Consider the following 23,477-nt stretch of genomic DNA (forward strand, 5'->3'; position numbering starts at 1 on the left):
ATCCGCCGAATTTGCATAGGAATTTAAAGAATGTCCGGCGGCCGAAGCGGCGGCTGCAGCGGCGGCCGCAAACGCCGATGGACAGCTTAGATCGTCATGAATCCGCCGGTATAAACCACTTTCAGATGTGATTACCACAGCGGGTTTCGCTCGTGGTGAGCGGCACGAAAAACATGACGACATCGTGTTGGTGCGCACGAAACCGAAACAAAAACTGACGTGACAGTTTCACGAATCCCCGTGAGACCGGGCTGACATGGATCATCCACTTCACATCTGCCTCAATGAACAACGTAACTTCAGTGGACGCTCCTATCCCTGCACTGCAGGACAGAAAGACAGAAATCTTTCTTGCCATCAGCAGTCAGGCTATTCAATTCAAAATTAAACAGATTAGAACCCTGACAACTGAATTTCCCTTCCGGGATGAATAAAGTGATTCTATTCTATTCTATTCTATTCTATTCTATTCTATTCTATTCTATTCCATTCTAAATAAAAACACAGTCTTGCTCTTTCACAGAAGTGGTATGTAGCTTAGTAGATGAGTTCAAGTTAAGTAACCAATTAAATGGGACATAATGTCCATTTAATTGGTTACTTAACCCAATAAATATATTTATAATACATGTTCTAAAAATATGTCATTGATTACAGCTGTTCATTGCAGTGCTGCTTCATCAATGGAAGCTATTTCTATTTAAACATTTTCCTCATTAATACTTTAAAGTGTTAAATTAAACTTTTTATTTCCTGCAATTTTAAATCATTCTTCACAACAGCTCAGATGCAAATATTTTTACTTCAGTATATTTATTTGACCTTGCAGGACTTCACTCATGGACTATAAATGTTTAGTCATTTCGTTCTGAGTGAGAATAAATCAGCCAAATGAGGGCAACAGTGTGAGTGAAGAAGTGAAGCCCTGTTGAAGTTGCAGACAAAGTTTTGCATCAGCGTCATGTTATTGTTGCTGCTGCTGCAGGTTTCCAAACACAGCTTGCAGTTCAACCAAAAATTCTCAGAATTTCTGTTATGTAACTGTGGGTCAAAACTGTGTCACTCGGGATTTCACGGTGCATGGAGCAGTACATTTTGTGCTATTTTGTTTTTTTTTCCAGAATCCAGTTTTTCGAGTGTTTTTGGCCAGAATTTAAATGACGAAATACCGTGATTAACCTTTAATTTGGTTAAGTTTCTGGATGGACCTGGCCTATACAGGTGAGTAGTTTAAGAACCTTCGGAAATCAGAAAATATAATTCTTTTTGGGATTTTTTAAACTAAGAAAAGATAAAATCAAACAAGCCTTTACTAATCCCACAGAGGGGAAATGATTTATCACAGTTCTCTAGAATATTGAAGGAAAAAGCAAACAAATTTCTGAAACACAAGTGATTTTTTTTTTTGCAGAGATATTCTATCATTTAAACATTTATTGAAATGTGAGAAGTTTAGACAGAAAAGTCAACAACTCGGGTATCTGAACATTTTTGGAAAACTTGGTTAAATCTTTAATTATTTCTTTGGTAAATTTTAAAAGCTTGTGTCAAATCATTAGTTTCAAAGAAATGAAAGTTGTTAGGTGAATGTAGTGGACCAGAAAATGCAACATTTTCCTTTAAAATGCATAATAATAGAACTATAAAGAAGCATAAACTGGAAATACTCAAGTTAGTTAGTTAGTTAGTATACATTAAAAAATAACACTTCAGTACAATAATAAAAAAAAGTTTCCAGACTTCTGAATGAAAGGGAGCAGAAAGAAGAATAAACTTATGTAACCTGCCCCTTTATAACAAATTATCAGCTTACAGTAAGCATTAAAAACAATCAACAAACAAAATAACTATAACATCTGAGAAGCCTGCACAGTCTCTGTCAGTCATATCAGACTTTTCTCTCATAACAAACACTGTGATACTTTTATTTAATTTCTTTATATTTTAAAAATATGCTGGTTTAAATTGCGTTTTTAAATCTTGCCATCTATTTAGATTCTTTTGATTCCTTGTCTAGATTGTTCCATAAATGGACTCTTTTTACAGAAATGCAGCGTTCCATTAATTTGGTCCTAAATGTTGTTTTTACGAAGATCTCTGTTCATTCTCAGCTATACTTTCTCTTTTTGCAAATCTGTTCTGGACATTGACTGGTAGAGTTTCTTTATCAGCTTTATGCATAACTTGCAGAATACTATAATCTAGTTAACCTGTACAACTACTGTAAGCTTTTGAATGCAGCACTGTTAACAGCCCCTCTGTACCAAGAACTCAGTATTGATGTTTCCCACAGCACTTAAAGGCAGCATTAGTGCCTTCAGAGTGGGAGGGGACGTTCACAGCACGCACTAAAAACTCCAACACATCGCCACCTCCTCATCACAGCAGTTCAGCGTTGTGTTGTCCGCCGGTGAGAATAGAAACACGCCGACAGGCTGCAGATGCGCGTCTTATCGTCGATCCGTCAAACAGCACGTCTCCTGGAATTCCTGTATTCGCCTTTTCGGATAGAACCACCGATCGTCCCGGCTCCGGACAGCATTCAACAGCGCCAACATGCCGACTCTGCGACACTCATACACGCTGGCAACGGCGGAGGAACCGGCCGCTTTCCAGCTGGACAAACCAGAGCAGCGGCGCAAGAACCCGCATCTGTCCCGCAGCGCGCTGGTGTCCACGTTCATGGGTCTCATCATCAACCAGGCCAAGGTGAGTCCGGCTCTAATGCACCTCCGCTCCTCCGCTTCTGCAGCACCTTTTTATTTTAGTCACATATTTACCGAAACCCCTCTTTCCTCCTGCTGTCTGATTCTGTCAGACTTCTCCAAGTTTTTATGCACATGGATGGGTTTAAGTGTTTCAGCAGAGGCGTCCACTCAGGGGCCTCGGCCTCGACACAGAGCCGCAGCAGAGTTAGATTTAAATTATTTCGCTTTGATATTAACATTAAGTGTGGTATTTACCCTCCGGCAGTTTCTGGGCACATTTTTGCTCACCGAGGGCTCATTTCTCACTACAATTTAAAGTCCTGCACCTCTAATGAAACAGAATATCCATGACTAGATGTAGAGAGAACTCAAAAATGTGTTGTTTGCAGAATAGCAATTTTGGAATGATGTAATTCATAAAATAAGTTAGATATCTCTGATTTTTTTTAATGTTTCGTTTACAAAAATTAAATAAACATGGAATCAACTTGTGCAGCATTTTTCCAAGTGCCCATAAGTGTTACCAATATTGGAAAAAAATAACATACTGTAGATTTTTTACAGTTTACATTTTTGTTTTGATTTGTCTCCACACTTGCCTATGTGCTTTGTGCAAACACAGTCTGGAGTTCAGCTACAAAGTGTCTGTTACATAACTGTTTGTCACAGCTGAGTTGCTTCATGACACAGTTGCACATGGGAGTGCAGTTTTATTTATTTGTTTTACAGAATCTGGCAACAGCGAATAATTAATTTGTAGTGATTTTTTCATTGCAGACATGCAGAATAAAGTGATTTTAGATGAAATACCTTGATTTTAATCTTACTCGGTTAAGTTTCTAGATGGCACAGATGAGTATTTAAACACTTAAATACTTGCAGAAAGTTTGGAATCCACTGATTTTTTTTTTCTTGCAATTTTTGACTATGGTAAATGATGCAATTTTGGCATTTTTTCGAAAAAAGATAACAGCTTTCAAACCTGCTGGTGAGTTTTGGGGTTCAGAGGGTTAAAATGAAGAATATTGAATACAGTTTCAGCAGAACTACTTTGAATTTTGCTCCAAATGCACTCAATGTATTCATTTTGATGAAATAATTAATATTATCATTATTTTTTGGTAAAAAATATATATATATATATATATACACAACCATTCAAAAGTTTGGGGTCACCCAGACAGTTTCATGTTTCCCATGAAAGCTCACACTTTTATTCATGTGCATAATTGCACAAGGGTTTTGTAATCATCAATTAGCCTTTCAACCCCATTAGCTAGGACAATGTAGCATTAGAACACAGGAGTGATGGTTGCTGGAAATGTTCCTCTCTACCTCTATGGAGATATTCTGTTAAAAATCAGCCGTTTCAAGGCTAAAATAGTGATTTACAACATTAACAATATCTGTGTAGACTGTATTTCTGGTTAATTTAATGCTATCCCCATTGAAAAAAAAAAACTGATTTCTTTGAAAATAAGGACATTTAGAAGACATTTCAGTGTGTGAGGTCTTTTTAGTCATCGAGACGGCTTATTACACAATTTATGTTAACAGTTTTTGGATATTTATGCACAGTTGTCACAGTGAAGTTGGAAGCAATGATGCATATTTGACAAAAATGCCATTATGATGCCTGAGGAAAGACAAAATCAATAATATTATAGTTTTTATTAGGCTTTCAAGCCATATGGAGACCCAAATAGAGACCTGTGGATATCTGAATCTGACCTTTAGGGTTTTATCAGCCCTTCAGTGGAGAATTACTAAGCTGTAAACACACACGCACACACACACACATATGCAAACAAACCTGTAGCAGCGCATTGCAGGGAGTTGCATCAAAGTGAGAATTCAAGTGTGACGTTCATTGCATAATAGGAAGGAGAGCTGCTGACAAGGAATGTATCATCTACACAGGACACTTTGTGCACACACAGCCAGCACATGTTTGTGTCTGTGTGGGTTTGAAGTCACAGGCAGCACTTCAAGTGTTTGTCCTTGTTGAACCTGAAGTGAACATTACAGGTCTGAACTTGGGATCTGTGCCTTCCTAATCTCATGTTTGTGCTCAACAGGTAGCATCTAATTAACTGTTTCTCAGCTTAACACACAAGTTTGGTCCTGACTTGAAATGTAGCATCCACTAGGTGGATTATAAGGAAATCTGCTGAAATCGTTGCTCAAAGATTTTTATCCGGTGCCATCACGAGATCCAGACTTCACTTTAGTAATAGTTTTTATTGTGAATCAGCCTGTTTTCTCAGTTAATCACTTTAAGCTGTGAAATCTCAGAAAGCAGTTACAAACATATGTCATTTCCCAAAGCCAAAGCTGATCATGCAGCCAAAGATCTTGAATTTTCCATCACAAAGAAGTAAGGAAAAACAGTAAATTAGATTTTTTTAGACATTTATACTTGTAAAAATGACTGAAACAATGAATTAAGTATCATTAAAAGTCAGGTAACAATAGAGATAACATAAATCAACACAAGTCACACAAAAGGTGGAACAGATGAGAGTAGATGCTAGTCAAAAAAAGGAAAATAATTCAAACAAAACTTACTTCTAACTAGAACTTTTAAGCCCACTTAGCTAATCTATACTGAGACTAAAGAATTCAAAATTTAAATCTTGCACGATATGCATAGCATTACAGTACATTTACTTTAATTGCAAAATTGTGCTTAACAAGCTACTTAATTCAGTTACAAGTGTCTAATGCAATGAAATAAACTCAAGTTTGGTATGAAGAAATTTGTTGAATTATGTAAAAAGTAAAAAGATGAGCATCTCAGACCAAATCAGTTGCTTTGACGACCGGTGCAGCTTGACTGGGCACCAATCGACAAAAGATTAATCACTCCAAAATGGAAAAGGAGCACAAGGGCTCAACATATATCAAAACAGGTGCAACAAATCTACAACTAATCAATTAATCAGCCAAGTTATAGTGGTCAAATACATGGAAAGGTAACATTATTTCAATTAACCTCAACTTTACAATGTGTTTGCTAACACTAGTCTGACCTATTGGATGTAGACTGTTGGTATAACTATCTATGCATTACGAAATCCATCTTAACTACAGGAAAGAACAACCTCAGAGCAGAAAAAATTCCTGGATCACACAATAAAGCGGTCCTGCTACTTTTAAGCCATTTTAATGGTAACGGCACCTCCCTGCATAAAAATGTTCCACTGTAACAATCCCACCTTTGCTATTTTGAGGGCTAAGCTCCACCTGAGATGATTGTAATTGTTTCAAAGAAACATATACAAGCCAAAACATTTTTTTTTCTTTTTTACAATATAATTAGGTGCGAGCAGACCATTCTACTATGTCAGTGCTACCAAATTTTCAGACTCTAATCACAAGCATTAGGCTGTAACTTTTGGTAATTATCCTCAAACACCCGAAGCTGCACATACATTCAGTCAGTGAGCAATCAGCTGAGAAAAGAACATCACTGTGCCTTTTAAAGAGTGACTTTACTTTAAGTACATTTAAAAGGCACTTTTTTTCTCTGTAAAAATAGATTTTCTTATCTGTGTTATTTCTTTCCTTGACAAAGTTCCAGGATAGTACCAGTTTTTCTGCTTAGATCTGGGATTTTGGACTTTTCCCAACCTTGCTGTCATGCAGCAATGATTTGTTTACGCTGTTTCCCAAGAAGTGGCATCGCTGGCACCATGTTTGTTGCTTCCGTCGTCACATGTTATATGGCCTCGACCAGGCATGCATTTGGTGCTTTGGGACATTGCGTTCCCCAGCTCTCTGTTTTCCCCTCTGAAGTCACGCCAACCAGTGGAGAGCGTTGCTGTTCCAATTACCTGAGCGTCTCCTCTTCTTTTTTTTTTTGGACGGGCCCTTTTAAATCAGGAGCTGCCTGCTGAGCATGCTCTGAACAAGTCCTGCTGGTCAGTCCTCACCAGAGCAGTGTAGCAGATTGGGGCTCGCACCGTATGGTCACCTTCAAATACAGCAGAAAAGAAGCAATACACAAGGGAACCAAATACATGAGCCAAGAGGGTTGATAATGGCTAATATTGTCATTTTGTGGTCTATTTTGAGGGTTGAAAAGCTTTTGGAGCAGTGTGACAACTCAATAAACCTCTCCACTGAAAGTCTTTATTAGAACCAACAGCTGATTAGAATAAATTGCACCTCATATCACTCAGCAGGACCACAGTAACAGATAAAATCCATGTACTGAGATAACAAAAGTGCCAAAGGAGGGCTTTTTTTGCACATACATGCTTTTTTCTTTCTACTCCATGCACGGACAGTATAACAGATAATCTTCTTTGCTGTTCATAAAAAAGAGGAGCTGACATTGCTTAGTGGTTAACTTGTGTGAACATATTTGTGCGAACATATTTGTGCTTCCGTTATTGTGTTTGCTGTCTCGACACTTTTATATCCACTCGGAGCTCCTCAGTCGTCAGCAGAGGCACCAATGCATGAAGTCATCGCATTACACTATTACTATGTTCCCTCTTTCAGGACAAGCAGCAGGTCACAGGACTGTTCATACTCAACACTCAAACGTTTTATGATTTGAATGATGTCTCTTGACAGTAGATGTCTCAATTTGGAACAGAATGTTGTTTAATGATGTAATTGATTGTTTTTGTCAGAAGTCGAGAACAGAAAGTTTATTCTTGGTGTGTTTTATTCAGCTTTTTAATTGTTTAGTAGTCTCAGGTCAAGTTATGCAAGAGCATGAAACTGAAGGCGGAGTTCAACTCTTATCTGGACCTCACCAGAGATTGAAGCTGTATGCAATAAAATGGCCAACATCTGACTTTGAACCTGATCCTGTTTTTGGAAATGTCAGGTTTGAGCCGATCTCTGAATATAATTTCAGGTCCAACTCAAAATTTCCAAATAAATATTAACATATTGTGTAGCTGATTACACTTGAGATGTAGATGATTTGATAGCAAGAGGATATAAGTGACACGTTTCATGAAATTACTTTGTTTAAAGATGTATTTTGATCAGTAAATTGCTGTCAGAAAAGCATATTTTAGCAATGGTTTCAATACATTTGAATTTTTGCCATTTTCTAAATGTCTTCTCAGATTCATTCCATCCTTATTGGACTCTTCTGTAATGTCATGGTCATGCATGAATCTTCTGCCTTGATTTTAAATAGTTTTTTTTTTTTTTTTAACTTACTAAGGACTGTCAGCAGATGGGCAACAGTTCCTTGATGATTTACTCCACGCTAACAGAACTAACTCTCCAGAACTAGTAGCTTCGTGACTCAGGCACTAATGTGAAACTCCACCCAAACAACTGAGCAGATCAGTGGAACTTCTCTCTCAGCTTGGCGTCACGTGTTCGAGTGACGTCCCGGTGGTTCATTTATCAGTGTAGCTGGAGGTCAGGATGTGCTGTGGCATCTCATCAAAGTGTTCAGAACGGTAGCTGATATCCACAACGCATCCCTGTCAACAATGTGACCACCATATGGCATGCATTGAATGAATGCCATGCAGTCCTGTGAGGCTTGTTCATGCTTCAGAAATGTAACAGGATTGTATTCAAACAGCAGTTGAATCCCACTGTGTGCAAGCTGAACTGTTGGTATTTACTGCAGGGAAAGAACAGTAAATATCTGAAGCTTTTTGAAGTTTATTTTATATGGAAACTAGCATCTAAATATGACACAGTATCATTTGAAATTGCAGGCATATAAAAGGAAAACCTGAACCCCAGACCACTGCAGTGAGAAGATCAGGTTCTGTTATGCTATAAGGGCTGGCAAGTTTAGTTTCATAGAGGAAAGAGTCACTACAAATCCATGCAAAGTTGTTCAAAGTGATCAGTTTTATCCATTCATGACATGTTTCTGTCCCTAAAGCACCAGTGGTCACTGCATGGTTTGATGAAAAGGATGCGAAACTCATACAGATCTTAACCAAACCAAACCATTCTTGAATTTACATACAAATGAAAGTAAAATCTGAACTCTAGAGCCTACAGGTAGAGGATCAGATTGTTCTATTATGTTATGAGGGCATTTTGCTGGCAAGTCTAGTTCCTTAGAAGAAATAGTCCCTGTAAATCCATGCAAAGTTGTTTCATTGATGATACATTTCCATCCATAAAGCACCCAAGGTCACTGAATGGTTTGATGAAAATGATAGGAATGTCATGTAGATCTCGACCAAACCTTTAGGGGAATTTAGACTGATGTGTTCAACATTGCTCTCCACCAACATCAAAACACAAAAATAATGGTGTTCCTCACTAAACCAGAGTTTCAGAGACTTCAAGAATCAAAGTATCCGTTGTGTAACGTCAAGGATTTTTCTTTTTCGTGCCATTTCAAGGAGTCTTTTACAAATTGTTTGTTGCAAATGTTGAGATGACATTACCAACCAGATTTATCCAACTGAGATTTTCAGATGTATGTTTTGGTACTTTTATGAACAAAGTGATCAAACAGTCAATGAAAAACAAGTTCAGTATTTCTCAATAACTAATATTAAAACCTTCACAAAAAAGTTGAGGCATGACTTAAAGCAAACCAGAGCTGCACTCATTTTTAAAGTGTTGTAGTTTAAGTAGTTGATTTGGATTGATTTGTCAGATTTAAGTTTTTTCTTTTCCTTCTTGCTTTTGTTTTATAGATTTGTGGGGATTTTTAACTTAATTCTATAAGTTGTAGTTGTATTTGTTTAGGTTTTTTTGTATATTGTACTTTTAAAGGATTGTGATCTTGTATGTTTTGGTTGTTTTAAAAGCCCAACTAGGGACAGGAGTTGAGAATTAGTTGTAGCTAAAACTCTGTTTGCAACACATCGGATTTATGAACTGTACTGAAACTATGTTAATTGCATTGGCCCTAATAAATAAACAAATAAATAAGTATTCTGCTCACATAATTTCCTAAACCCTTCAGAGAATCGTTTGTTAAACAAATAAGTTCTACTGATCCTCTGATTTTGCTGTCTGTCAGCAGAGTAAAACTTAAACAAGGCACCTGTTAAACTTTTCATCCCCCAACAAATGCCTTCTTTTCTTCTTTGAACAGAACAAGAGCCCTCAAGGTCTGGTTGGATTAAAGAATCTGGGCAACACAGTAAGTGTCATTTTGTTCTCTATAATCATGCAGAAACCACCAAATCTGTCTGGATCTTCATTTAAAGTGACTCTTATTTTTGTGTAATTTCCAGTGTTTCATGAACTCCATCCTCCAATGTCTGAGCAACACCTCAGAGCTGAGAGATTACTGCCTGAGAAACATCCATCACAGTGACCTCAATAACAACTGCAAGACTAACACTGCTCTTATGGAAGGTAAGAAAGACCTCTGAGTTGCTGAATCACATGTTGGCAACCTCGTAGCGAACTGACAGACCTGAATGGTGCTTACATCAATGCTAAATCACTTTATGGGCCGTGTGAGCAGTAGGTCACACATTATAGGTTTATGTGCATTTTTATACTCTCCAATCTTTTAACCCTTAACCCCTTCCTGCTCCTGTCACATTTTTACTCGATGTTGGCAACCATGACTATAAGTAGAGAGAACTTGGAAATGTTTTTTATGCCACAGTTAGAATGCCATAAATCATAAAAAAGAAAAAAAAAAGCAACTGGAAAACATTCCAGAATTCATTCTCTATACACCGCTTTATCCTCACTAGGGTTGCTGGAGCCTATCCCAGCTGACTCGGGCGAAGGCAGGGGACACCCTGGACAGGTCACCAGTCTGTCGCAGGGTTACATATACAGACAAACAATCACACTCACATTCACCTACGGATAATTTAGAGTTATCAGTTATAACCTCAGCATATTTTTGGACTGTGGGAGGAAGCCGGAGTACCCGGAGAAAACCCACGCATGCACAGGGAGAACATGCAAACTCCATGCAGAAAGATCCCAGGCCCAGTCCGGGATTTGAACCGGGGATCTTCTTGCTGCATGACGAAAGTGCTAACCACTATCTACTGTGCAGCCCTGTCATTGCAGAATCAACATTTACAATATTTTTTCCAAATGCCAGCAGTTGTTGCCAATACTGGGAAATGGTAGTGCTCTGCATACTACAGATATTTCACTGCTTATGTTTTTAGCTTGTTTCTGTACTTGTTTTCTATCTGCTTTTGTGTAAGTAAAGCCAAAAGTGTACTCAAAGCATCCCAGATTTTTTTTTTTTTTTTTTTGTCTCATGACTGCTGGTTGCAGTTTAATCACACATAGCTTCACGGTTTTGCTGAGGAACGTAAAATTTTTCATTTTTCACAGCATCTAGTTCGATCAAATGGTTTATTTTTTGGACAATTTGAGAGGGAATATTGATGAATTTTCACTGTTATAAACTTAGATTTGGGTAAGTTTCCAGTCCAAATGCAGTGTCACAATCTGACAAGAAAGAAGTTTAAAAACAGACAATATTTACAGTTTTCTGGCATTTTTTAAGGAAATACTTTCACAACATTTTCCTTTAAAATCTTGTGAAAGTATTAACAGAATCCAGTGTGTCACCATTTTTACAAAGGGTTAAGATGAAGGAATTTCCTCCAAGAGAATCATAAAGTTGTGAAGCACAGTGTTCATTTTGCAGATATTTATCCTTGATTGTTGTCTCATTTTGTCTTTTATTTTCTTTCTTCCTTCAGAGTTTGCAAAGCTGACTCAGAGTCTGTGGACATCTGAAAACAATGACGCCATCAGTCCTTCTGATTTCAGAAGCCAGATCCAGAGATACGCTCCAAAATTTGTTGGCTGCAAGTAAGTCCTTCCTACCTATGGCTGCAAGCCTCTGCTTTAAAATCCATTTAATGTAGGTTAGTAATAGTTGTTAAAATGCCCGTTTATATAACAATCATAACCATAAAGTTTAAAAAAAATGATCTCCCTCTGCAGTCAGCAAGACGCCCAGGAGTTTCTGCGTTTCTTATTGGACGGTCTCCACAATGAGGTGAACAGAGTTACCATCCGCCCTAAAGTGTCTGTCGAGGACTTTGACCACCTTTCGTAAGTCAGCAACGTTGCACCTCATCTTAATTTGTCACTTATAACCTGATGTGTCAATGACTGTTTCTGTTGCTGCCAAAAAAGCACTGCTGCATGACTGATGGTCAAAACAGAGGTGGAAATAACCTGTGTAATTATTTGTAATTGCGATGTAACTGATTGTTTAGGGTTTTGCAGTCACATGGCCATTTTAGAAGAACAAATACTCTGAATTTGTCTTGAAGTTGCTATTTTTTTGGAGAACATATATTTAAATTTTCAGGTTTTGATGGCAGGTTTGGTAAAGATATGTTGTTTTATTTGCAGGGATGATGAGAAAGGCAGGTGGATGTGGAACATGTACTTGCAGAGAGAAGACAGCAAAGTAGTGGGTAAGTGATAGTTGAGATACTGCATAATAGTTGAGAGCTGCATAATAACCCAAAACCACCTTCAATTTTTACCTGTGTATACTCATTATGGATGTTTCATGTCATTTTTCATCCTTCCTGCAGACTTGTTTGTTGGGCAGCTAAAAAGCTCTTTGACCTGCACTGTTTGTGGCTTCCGCTCCACTATGTTTGATCCATTTTGGGACCTATCCATACCTATTGCACAGGTCAGAAGTCACTCTTTCACATAATTTATCATATTCTCATCACAGACAGGCAAAATGGCCATAGAGTATAATACTGTGTTCCTCATTTTTTAAAGAAATTATGCTACAAGTTGTATGAACCACATTTGCACCTCTAATTTTCGATACACAAAAACTCAAGTACATTATTGACATATTTTTGACCACCTATCAGATGTTTAGATATGAAATGCTAGAAGGTGTATATCAGTTGATTAGCCTTAATGGGAGTTACTGTTTTCTGATTGCTCTGCTCTGTTCCTCTACAGAAGAATTCCGGTGAAGTGAGTCTCAAAGACTGTTTGAGACTCTTCACAAAAGAAGATGTATTGGATGGAGAAGAAAGACCAGTAAGAGTCTTTAACACGAATATCACCACATTTCACATTCATCTGCAAAGATAACATAATAAACAGGTTATACAGCTGCAGCTTCTCACTGCATTTGTCTTTTTCTCAGACTTGCAATAGATGCAAAGCCAGACGAAAATGCACCAAGAGGTTCAGCATCCAGAAGTTCCCTCAGATTCTTGTACTCCGTATCCTTTTTTCACATCTTTGTTGTTTATTGCTTACAGCAGGCAGATGTTTAGAATAATAGCAATCTTCCTTCTAATTTATTAGAATACACATCGGCATAAATATATAGATGATGTTGGTGTATAATGTAAGAGCTTACATTATCAGCAGCACTTAAACCTGCACTAGTCTATATTTTTATAGTAATGACTCATTGAATTCTGCAGCAACAAACCAAAAAGTTACCAGCTGTTTGCTAATTTTTGATAAGTGGTATTTAGTGACTGAAGTACCAGATATTGGGTTAATTTCATTACATATACTACCATATTGTATAGTAGATGCAGTACGTACTTTAAGGGAAAAAAATGTTTGCAATTTTGAGGGCAGGGATTGTTTTCGGAGGTGGTGGAGACCAAAACTGAGCTAAAAAAAAAAAAGCATGAATATCGATTTGCCAAGTGGCCAGAAACTCCAAAGGAATTGTAATATTGATCCTTGTCTGGTGAATTCCTGTTTTATCAAATGTTTGCTAATTTTTCCAGTTGGGTTTTCAGCTTGTTCTTGTTGCCCCCAGGAGGCCAAAAAAAATTAAACAATAGAGCTTCAAAGGTGGAGTCTGCGATTCTGGATACTGATTGTTGATATTTAGCTCTGCAGCATGTCTGAATGGATAAATGTGCAAGATCTAGGATTTGTCTTGCTCCTGCCGTCCTTTTCCCAATGGACATGAGCAGACACCTGTATAGGACTTGCTGGAATAGCATGTGCTGCTCAGTCCAGGCCACTTTTTTTCTTATTTGCAGAGCAGGGCTTCAAACAAACACAGAATATTGTTTCAGCATACACAGAACAAACAGCTAGCAATCCATGAGAAGATATTAACTGAATTTGATAGTACATGTATTTGGCGAGAATTGCATACTGTAGCTTGAAGTAGATATTGTAAATGTTATGATGATGATCTCTTCAGGGTTTAGAGTGGAAACGGCATGTTTATATGGAAGATGGTCCAAGTTTCATATATAAAATCTGTATCTGTGAGGGTACTAGTCAAACAAATATTAAATACATGTGTACAATGCATTTAAAGTACATGGAAAGTAAAATTTAACCTTCAGCAAGAGCACAGTTTTGCTATTTTGAACCAGTTTCGGTTCCTTGACTCGGTGTTCCTGTCAGACCTGAAACGCTTCTCAGACTCCAACATCCGAGGAAGCAAACTCTCCACTTACATCAACTTCCCTCTCAAAGATCTGGACCTGCGAGAGTTCTCCTCAGAGAGCGGCGGTAAGTATTTGCCAAATAGTGCTGTACGACAGTTAGTGGCCTTTAGGTCAGATCACCTGTGTCTGACTGATGGTGTTGTGTCTCCCTGCAGAGCATCCCGTGTACAACCTGTACGCTGTTTCCAACCACTCTGGAAACACTTTGGGAGGCCATTACACAGCCTACTGCAAGAACCCGGCGCTGGGGGAGTGGTACAGCTACAATGACTCCAGGTATCGGCTCTCACGTATCACCTTATCAGATCGGCTAGGAAAGCTGTGCACAATAATTAAACTGCATGTACCTGCTGTTAAATGGCAATGACCTCATTCTGGCTCCACAAAGTTGTGTCAGCTTGTTGGCAGCTGAAATTAAATGTGCAGATTGGGCGTGTGCTTGTCCCTGCATGCCCAACTGTGGCTGGGATTGTATTCAATTGAAGGAATGTGTCGAAGCATTTTTTCATTGCAGCGTGTTTTTGTCTGCAGGGTAAGCCCAATGTCCTCCAGCCAGGTTCGCAGCAGCAACGCTTACGTCCTCTTCTACGAGCTTGCCCCCTCCTCACACAGCAAATATCAGACGTGTCGGCTTTAGAGTCTGCGGAGGAGCGATAAGCTGCACTGAATTGGGCCTAAAAATGGATTCAGACACTGCCTGCTGGGAGAGAGAAGATAGCTCCACCTAGTGGCGAGAGTCATGCCATGACAGTTTGTGACCTGTGAAAATGAAGCACAGAGGGAAAAAGAACAACAAAAATTCACCTTTATCTTGGTGAGGGGAAAAAAAAGGTGGAACTCATATTTGTACTTCAGCATTTCAAGCTTAGTGCATAAGTTGGGTGGAACTGGAACAACGTTGGAAAAAAAGGCTTCTTCCATTTTGTAGAAATTCAGTTCCAGGCACAACCATGAGCAGCGCACTTGGAAAATTTTGTTTATTCCAGTGAAACTTGGATTTATTGCTTTTTCTTCTCCTTTGTGTGGATTTACTTTTTCTTTGAATGTGAATTATAACACTTAAAGACACTACAGTGACTTGGGGAAAAAAATCCTCAATTGCAAGATATAATTTATTCTATTTAATGATGTCAGTACTTAACAGTGCGCACTGTATATGTAATTTAAGAGCTTCATGTTTTTTTCCACAGCAGAAACCCACAAATGATAGAAAGAGGAAGTTTTATGTCAAAGTACATTTTATTTTTGTACAGTATTTATGGACAGCGCAGCGAATGTAGGAAAAGGCATCGCAAAACATACCAAAGCAGCTGTGTGTGAACGCATCAATACTTCTTCCAGGAATAATGCTGCCAATTTTACTTCAGAGTTGGCCGAGAGTCTATAAATGATTAAAAAACATCTCTAACTTACACTGCATCGTGTTTTTGTGTTCATAATTTAACCTGGATTTGTCCAAGAAAGCAACTGGGAGGTAAAAAATATTGTCTAATTCACTAGGTAAGTTTGTTTTAACAAGCTAAAACAGAAATCTGCAGCTGCCAAACCAGTGAAAGCTGTAAAAATTTAACTTTTAACCACTTGCAACAACGGAATCAGCTGAAAACGCATCATCAGACATAATATCACAGTGAACATAGTGAATTTCTTACTAAAATCTCACTTTGTAAAGTTAGTACAGCAAGTTCAAGTGATAACCAGTCCTGCTCATTATGATTTTTTGGTGTTCATTTTCTTTGTACGCCACCTGATCAAACTTTAGCAATGAATTAGTTTTCTTACTGGCCTTTAAAACTGTCTTTGAGTGGCCAGAAAAGCACTATACAAAGAAAATGTATTATTATTACTCAATTTTAAGTCCGTCAAATCCCACAAAGCAGAATTCGAGGTTGTCAAGTCAACTTCAGATTTACCTCTAAATTTTCAGGACTTTGAGGTTGTTTAATTCTTCCTGAGGTACATCAGGATGGTATCTTCTGCACACCTAATCTGCTCTGGAACACTTTCTGTTCAATATAACACATCAATATTAAAACGTGTCCAGTAGCAATTTAGTTCTTTTTCAAAATGGCCTCATCGATGGCCTTCCTGAATGATCCCATGATTTCAGATAGTATGATGATCTCCTGGTAAATCAGGAGGTTTTAGGATCCGTCTAAACCTTTTTTCTGTCCTTCCTGAGCATAAATATCACGATTACATCTCCTTGATGGAGTTATGCGCCACCTGCTGGAACTTTAGCATCCATCCATCCATCCATCCATCCATCCATCCTCCATACACCGCTTTATCCTCACTAGGGTCGCTGGGGGTGCTGGAGCCTATCCCAGCTGACTCAGGCGAAGGTAGAGGACACCCCGGACAGGTCGCCACTCAGAATCTAATTAAAACCGCCAAGCGAGTGACGTTCAGCGCAGAGTGTAGGAGTAATTAGCAAGCAAGATTATCAACGAGTCATAGAGAGAGCCAAAAAAAGGAGAAAATGGAGAGAGAAAATTCAGTGAAGTCACTGAAAACGCCGTTCGAGAGGAGAACACTGCAGGAGAAACGGAGTGAAGGAGCTCTGACCTGACCGGCCGGACGTCTTAATTAGACAACAGTAGCAGTGGCGTATCCAGGACTTTTTTACCGGGGTGGCCTTGATGGGACACAAAGCTAGTGTGGGGTGGCTATGGCATAGCGGAGTTTAATGCCATGTACGCAGCCGACCACAGTTCAAATCCCAGTACTTTGCTGCATGTGACATCTCCTCTTTCTCCCATGATTTCCTGTCTCATAAGTCTTGAATAAAGGTGTCTATTCTGGTTTATTTTTAAATTCCATTTCCCATTATTACATGGGCGTAACCACCATCTCAGAAGTGAGGGGGACAAATTTTTCAGAGCGATTTATCATTCTCTTACATTTAATTGCACCGTCCTTAGTGGCTAAAGAACCACATAATCCCTAACAGACACAGTACAATACCAGGGGACCAACTAGGCTAGTTCTTTAAACTATAAAGTATAAAACTTTAAACTATAAAATCTAAAGTTTTAGTGGCCAAACTCTAGTTGAGTTGACAACAATGGCCCTTGAACATCTACTGGACGAGTAGCCAGAGGTGCCAAACACTGAACATGAAATGATCAGTACTGCCTGGTTTCTCCCTGCAATAGATATCTTATTTTCAGGAAGTTATAATCTCTCCTTACCTGTAAAGACCCTACATCATTGTCCCTGCTGCTGGCCTCTGATCCATCTCCTCCCTGACTCTGCTCTTTCTGTTATGGCAATAAACATAAAAAAATGTGGTAAGAAAAATTCTGAAATAGCATTAGGAAGAGTAAAAATTGCAGTAGAATTTAACCTCAAAATCACTTTAACCCATAGATACAGCCATGGCCATAAGTTTGGACACAGCATGACTTACTATGTCTGTTTTGATGTCTATTACAGAACATAACTAATATTTTCTGACAGCACCAGTTTAATTAGTCAACAAATCAACAAGGGATATAATATTATCAATAAATTCCAACAATTGGAACAACTTTGTTCCCAAAACATAATATTAGAAGAAAATAACAAAAAAAAATGCAGTACTTTCACAACCGAATTTGGTAAGAATAACAAAATGACACCAAACTCTTTTGATGTTTTTTTTAAAAATATGAAACTTAATATAGTTCTCAGGAGTTGTGTACTGTATTGTAAGTGAAAATTTTGTGGTATTTTCTAAGATTCACAAGCATCATGGTACTTGTGTCCAAACTTATGGCCATGGCTGTACATACTTTTTTCTCAGCCACTTATATATTTTTTTTCACCTCTGCAGACCCTGCATGGTCAACATTACTGCTGGCCGCTGCCTCTGGTCCATCTCCTGCCTGACTCTGCTCTTTGTTATGGAAATAATCATTAACAAATCTAAAAATCAAAATTCTGAGATAGAATTTGAAAGAGAAGCAGTAAAAATAGTTGTAAATTTAACCACTTTTATACCATAGATGGCCTATTCTTTTTTTTCCCTCCCTGGCTCTCCTCTTTTGGGACCAAAAGACTTAAATACATGGAGAGCAATTGTGAGCACATCTTCTGCCCAGAAATGAAAGAGGACTGGGTTAATTCCAAGAATAAACTAATTAGCGGTAATGTAACAGAGGCAACAACATTTAAATTATTGTTAACATCTTAACATATTGATATATTGCCACATTTTACCTTGTCATCATTTAGCTAACAAGTCTAACATTGTTTGCATCCAACAAGGTCACACAACTTACACGGTTTGTTTGGAAAAAACGGTGTAAAGTTTTTTGCTTCTTGCTGGCTCTGGCTGGTTTGCTAAACATTACTCCAGACGCACGTTCAGCACTGCTCAACACAGCAGCACGTCTCCTGTGGAACACCTGCGTTAGCATGCGCTCATGGTGCATTCAAAGACGGCTCGGGAAAACACGTTACTGGATGCTAATAACGGGTTTAGCTGTTGTAACGGCTGAAAAAAAGTGCGGGGGACAGAGAGGACAGACGTGGAAAGTGCAGGGGACATGTCCCACGCTACCCCGCGTCCGTTACGCCCATGTGACCAACTACCTATCAGATCTGGGGTGGCCGCAGGGGTGGCCAATGAGATTTCAGGGGTGGCCCAGGCCACCCCAGGCCACCCCCTAAAATCGCCATTGAACAGTAGGAGGACAGAGTTGGAGTTTATAGTTTTAGAGGTTTGGGCAAAAGAGGGTAAAATGAGAGTGGTAAATTTTTATAATCCATGTAACAGGCTATCAATGGAAGGGTTGCAGGAGTTAAGTGTTCACTTAGAAGGTAGGGTGGTATGCTGTGGGGATTTTAATGCACATAGTTCACTGTGGGATGGGTATGATGATGTGAATGGGTCAGTGATAGAAGAATTGATGGATGAAAGGAATTTGGTAGTGTTAAATGATGGGAGTATGACAAGGATTAATGTTTATAATGGGAGTGAATCAGCTGTGGATCTTACATTGGTATCAGAATGTATTGCAGGAGTTTGCACATGGAGAGTAGATGGTGAAACAACTATAGGTAGTGATCACTATCCAATAGTAGTTGAACTGGGTCTCAGTTTGGAGGAAGTTTGCACAGGGGGGGTGGGAAGGTGGATTTATGATGGGGTTAAATGGGATAAGTTTAAGTATATTTGTGATGTTGAAATAAAGAGAGTAAATGTAAATGCCAATATTAATGATTTTAATACATCCTTTTGCAGTGCAGTATTGGAAGCAGCTAAGCAGACAATAAGGAGGAAGGAAGAGAGAGGTAAGAGGAAGATGGTGCCCTGGTGGTCTGTTGAGTGTACTAATGCTGTTAAGGAGAGAAATAAGGCCTTTAAATCATTTAAAAGAAATGTATGTTATCAAAATCTTTGTGAGTACAAGCGGAAAGTGGCACTTGTGAGAAGAGTAGTAAAAGAGGCCAAGAGGTCATGCTGGAGGAGTTACTGTGACACATTAGGAAGACAAACATCTGTGAGTCAGGTATGGGGGACTATTAGGAGAATGTCGGGTAATAATAAACGGTTTGGATATCCAGTTATAGCGAGTGGAGATAGGGTTGTGTTAGATGATAAAGGAAAAGCAGAAGTGTTAGTACAGCATTTTGTGAAAGTCCATAGTAATGGAAATCTGGGTGTAGAAGAAAGAGGGGCAAGAAGAAAGACAGTGGGGAACCACATTGAAGCCCTTGAGGATGTTGATGACTATGAAATTGCAGTAAATGTAGAGTTTTCAATGGAGGAGCTTAATATGGCATTAAATGACTGTGGGAAAACTACACCTGGAGAGGATGATATTAGTTACTGCATGCTGAGGAATCTCAGCGAAAGTAGTAAGAGAGTTTTGTTGAGGTTGTATAATAGAGTGTGGGTAGAGAGTAATCTGCCAGAGCAGTGGAAGAAGGCGATAGTTGTCCCAATATGTAAGCCGGGTAAAGATCCCTGCCAAGCTGCAAGTTATAGGCCCATAGCTTTAACGTCACATGTGGGAAAGCTGATGGAAAAAATGATCAATAATAGACTACTGTTCTTTCTTGAGAGTAATGAGTTATTAAAAGGTCACCAATATGGGTTTAGGAAAGGTAGAAGCACAGTAGACCCTTCGTTAATTTTAGAAGAGGAGGTCCGGAAGGCCCAAGGTAACAAAGAATGTGTGGCTGCCGTGTTCTTTGATGTTGAGAAAGCGTATGATATGATGTGGAGGGAGGGTTTGATCATTAGGCTACATCAGATGGGTCTACGAGGAAGGATTTTAAGGTGGGTTAGGGACTTTCTATCAGGAAGAACAATAGCTGTACGAGTAGGGGGGATGTTAGTTCGGAATATGTCGTTGAAAATGGAACACCACAGGGTAGCATTGTTAGTCCAGTAATTTTTTCTATTATGATTAATGAAATTTTTTGTAACGTGGAGTCCTCGGTTGGAGTGTCTCTATTTGCTGATGATGGTGTAATGTGGAAAAGAGGTAGGAACATCAAGTATATAGTTAAAAAAGTACAACAAGGTATCAATAAGGTAGAAAGCTGGGCATTAAAGTGGGGTTTTAGATTTTCTGTAGATAAAACTAAGGTCATGTTTCTAACTAGAAAGAGAGTAAGCAATGATATTAAGTTGACATTATATGGGCAAAACTTGGAAAGAGTGAATGAGTTTAAATATTTAGGACTATGGTTTGATAGCAGGCTGACTTGGAGGTTGCATATTCGGAAAACTGAGGAGAGATGTAAGAAGGTAGTGAATGTGATGAGATGCCTTAGAGGGCGGGACTGGGGAGCAAGTCGAGTATGCTTAAAAATAGTGTACACAGCATTAATCAGATCTGTTATTGATTTTGGATGTGTAGTATATAATTCGGCAGCACAAAGTAATTTAATGAAATTAGATGTAGTGCAGAGCCAGGCGCTGAGGATTTGTTGTGGAGCAATGAAGTCAACTCCAGTGTCTGCCCTTCAGGTAGAGTTAGGAGAGATGCTTCTAAAATATAGAAGACTACAGCTACTGTTGACATATTGGGCAGGTCTTAGGGGTCATAAAAGTAATCATCCAGGTTTAAAACTGTTATGTAGTTGTCAAAAAGGGGAGCGAGCTCAGCTGAACAGTTTTGGGTGGATAAGTAGACGAAAAGCTCGAGACTTTGGTATTGCACAGATGGATGTTAGTCCTGCTGTTCCGATCTCTGTAGTCCCCCCATGGATATTGAAAAGGCCTGATGTAGATCTTGAGCTACAGGGAAAGAAATGTAGTAGTAGTAGTGTAACAGGATATAGAGAAGAGGTTTTCCTCCTGGCTATCAATATATACAGATGCGTCAAGGTTAGAAGATGGGAGGGTTGGGATTGCTTTTGTTATTCCAAGTCTTGACATTAGAGTTTTTAAAAGGGTAAATGATAATATAGCAGTGTTTACGGGAGAGTTAGTGGCAATTTTGTTTGCGTTACACTGGGTAGAAGAAAGTGCAGCAATGCAAGTAGTTATAGCGTCGGATTCCAGTAGTGCGTTAATGAGTATACAAAATATGAGGTCTGAGTCGAGGCAAGATATAGTATACGATATATTACAAGTGGTTTATCGAATAAACGTGTCTGGAAAACAATTAGTTTTTCTTTGGGTACCAGCACACATAGGAGTTGAAGGGAATGAGCTGGCAGATGCCTATGCAAAGAGAGGGGCAAGAAAAGAGATGGTGGATTCTCAAATTAAGTACAGCAAGGCTGAAATTAAGAGCATAGTTAAAAAGAAGTTAGAGAGTGAATGGCAGAGAGATTGGGATGAGGAGGTAAAGGGACGGTTTTATTATTCATTTCAAAAGAAGATTAGGGGGCCAGGGGTTGGGGGTCTGTTGGCAAGGAAGGAAGAAGATGTAGTAGCGAGATTGAGATTTGGACATACACGATTGAATAGTACTCTGAAACTGATTGGAAAGCATCCTACGGGGCAGTGTGAAAATTGTGAGGAGAATGAGACAGTTGAGCATGTTTTGATGAGATGCAGGAAGTATGAACAGCAAAGAAGAGTTTTAAGTAGACGTTTGGAGAATAGAGGGTTAATCTTTTCTTTGGGGACTGTTTTGCAGAGAGACTCTACGTTCGATGTATATAAAGAGCTGCTGACGTTTCTTCGTGTCACTGGGTTAATTAGGAGAGTTTAAGAAGGTGTTGAATGCTGGGGCCTTCCTGGCCCACACTCCTTACCGGAAGGTGGCGGTAAATGCAACCTAAAGTTTTTTGCCAACCGCCATAAAACAAAAAGAAGAAGAAGAAGAAGGAGGACAGAGGGAGGAGATATACGCGGTCTTTTTCGCGGGCCTGGTATGAGAAGACGTCTTGGCTGACAGGATGCAGTGAGGCAGGTGCTTTATTTTGCTTCCCTTGCCTGCTTTTTTAAACCAAGGGAACTGATCAAGCCTGGATTCAGACAGGTATGGCGGATTTAAAGCATTTTTCCGAGAAAGTAAAAAGGCATGAGCAAGCTAGGAGCCACATGGAAAATGCTATGCGTCTGGGCATGTTTGGGAGAGCTAACATAGCAGCTCAGCTTGATGATGGCTACAGGATAGGCATCCGTAAATATAACGAGGAGGTCGACAAAAATAGGTATGTGCTGTCTAAAATAATAGACTGCATTAAGTTCTGTGGTGCCTTTGAGCTCGTCCTGAGAAGCCATGATGAGAGTGAAAGCTCCAAAATCGAGGTGTTTTCAGAGGGCTGGTGGATTTTGTGCAGCTGTCCATGAGCACCTTCAGACTGCCACTGTGTTTAAAGGGACATCCAAAACAGTGCAGAATGAATTCCTTGACTGCATGCTGGCAGTTTTGAGAGAGTCCATTACTGAGGAAGTTCAGTGTGCAGACTTCATGTCCATCCAGGCTGATGAAACAATGGACATCTCCACCCAGTGTCAGCTTGTTCTTGTGATCCGCTACATCTACAAAATGAATGAAGTGCAGGAGAGATTTTTTGAGTTTATACCTCTGCAATCTGCCACAGCTAAGTCCATTGCCACAGCACTTTTGGAGAGGCTGAGCCTCATTCTCCCTGATGACGAGAAGAGCAAGCTCATCTCCCAGGCCTGTGATGGTGCGAGTGTCATGAGAGGAGCCACAGGTGGCGTACAGAAGAAAGTCAGTGATGTGTATGCGAATGCACACTACCGGGCTTTGCAAAAGTTCTGTTACACTCGGTTTCATGATCTTTAGAGACGTTTACATGTCGGAGTGAAAAATTCCATTAAATAAACTGAAAGTTCTACCTTATAGGCAGGTGTCCTTAATACAATTTTTTTTCTCTGGTGAAGTTGTATCAAGATGGAAGTCAAAAGAGTTGAGATATCTGCTCTCCTTTGTGCTGAACATCAGCCGGATGACCGTCCGCAGAGTCGCGGAGAGGCTAAAGA

The 23,477-nt window shown here is 39.2% G+C and overlaps 2 protein-coding genes across 2 annotated transcripts in view; one reads left to right on the top strand and one right to left on the bottom strand.

Moving 5' to 3' along the window:
• The window catches only part of LOC110970730 (CLOCK-interacting pacemaker-like), a 611,892-nt gene that overhangs the window by 62,183 nt on the left and 526,232 nt on the right, over positions 1-23,477 (bottom strand). The gene's annotated exons all lie outside the window — the stretch shown is intronic.
• On the top strand, positions 2,330-15,483 carry LOC110971401 (ubiquitin carboxyl-terminal hydrolase 2-like). The gene is made up of 12 exons (XM_022221744.2): positions 2,330-2,709; positions 9,760-9,807; positions 9,902-10,025; positions 11,354-11,465; positions 11,601-11,711; positions 12,018-12,082; positions 12,206-12,309; positions 12,597-12,677; positions 12,787-12,865; positions 14,028-14,135; positions 14,227-14,347; positions 14,603-15,483. Exons 1-12 carry the CDS (start codon positions 2,557-2,559, stop codon positions 14,706-14,708), a joined length of 1,212 nt encoding a protein of 403 aa, XP_022077436.1. The 5' UTR covers positions 2,330-2,556; the 3' UTR covers positions 14,709-15,483.

The sequence above is a fragment of the Acanthochromis polyacanthus genome, chromosome 17 (genome assembly GCF_021347895.1).
Source record: "Acanthochromis polyacanthus isolate Apoly-LR-REF ecotype Palm Island chromosome 17, KAUST_Apoly_ChrSc, whole genome shotgun sequence".
NCBI lineage: Eukaryota > Metazoa > Chordata > Actinopteri > Pomacentridae > Acanthochromis > Acanthochromis polyacanthus.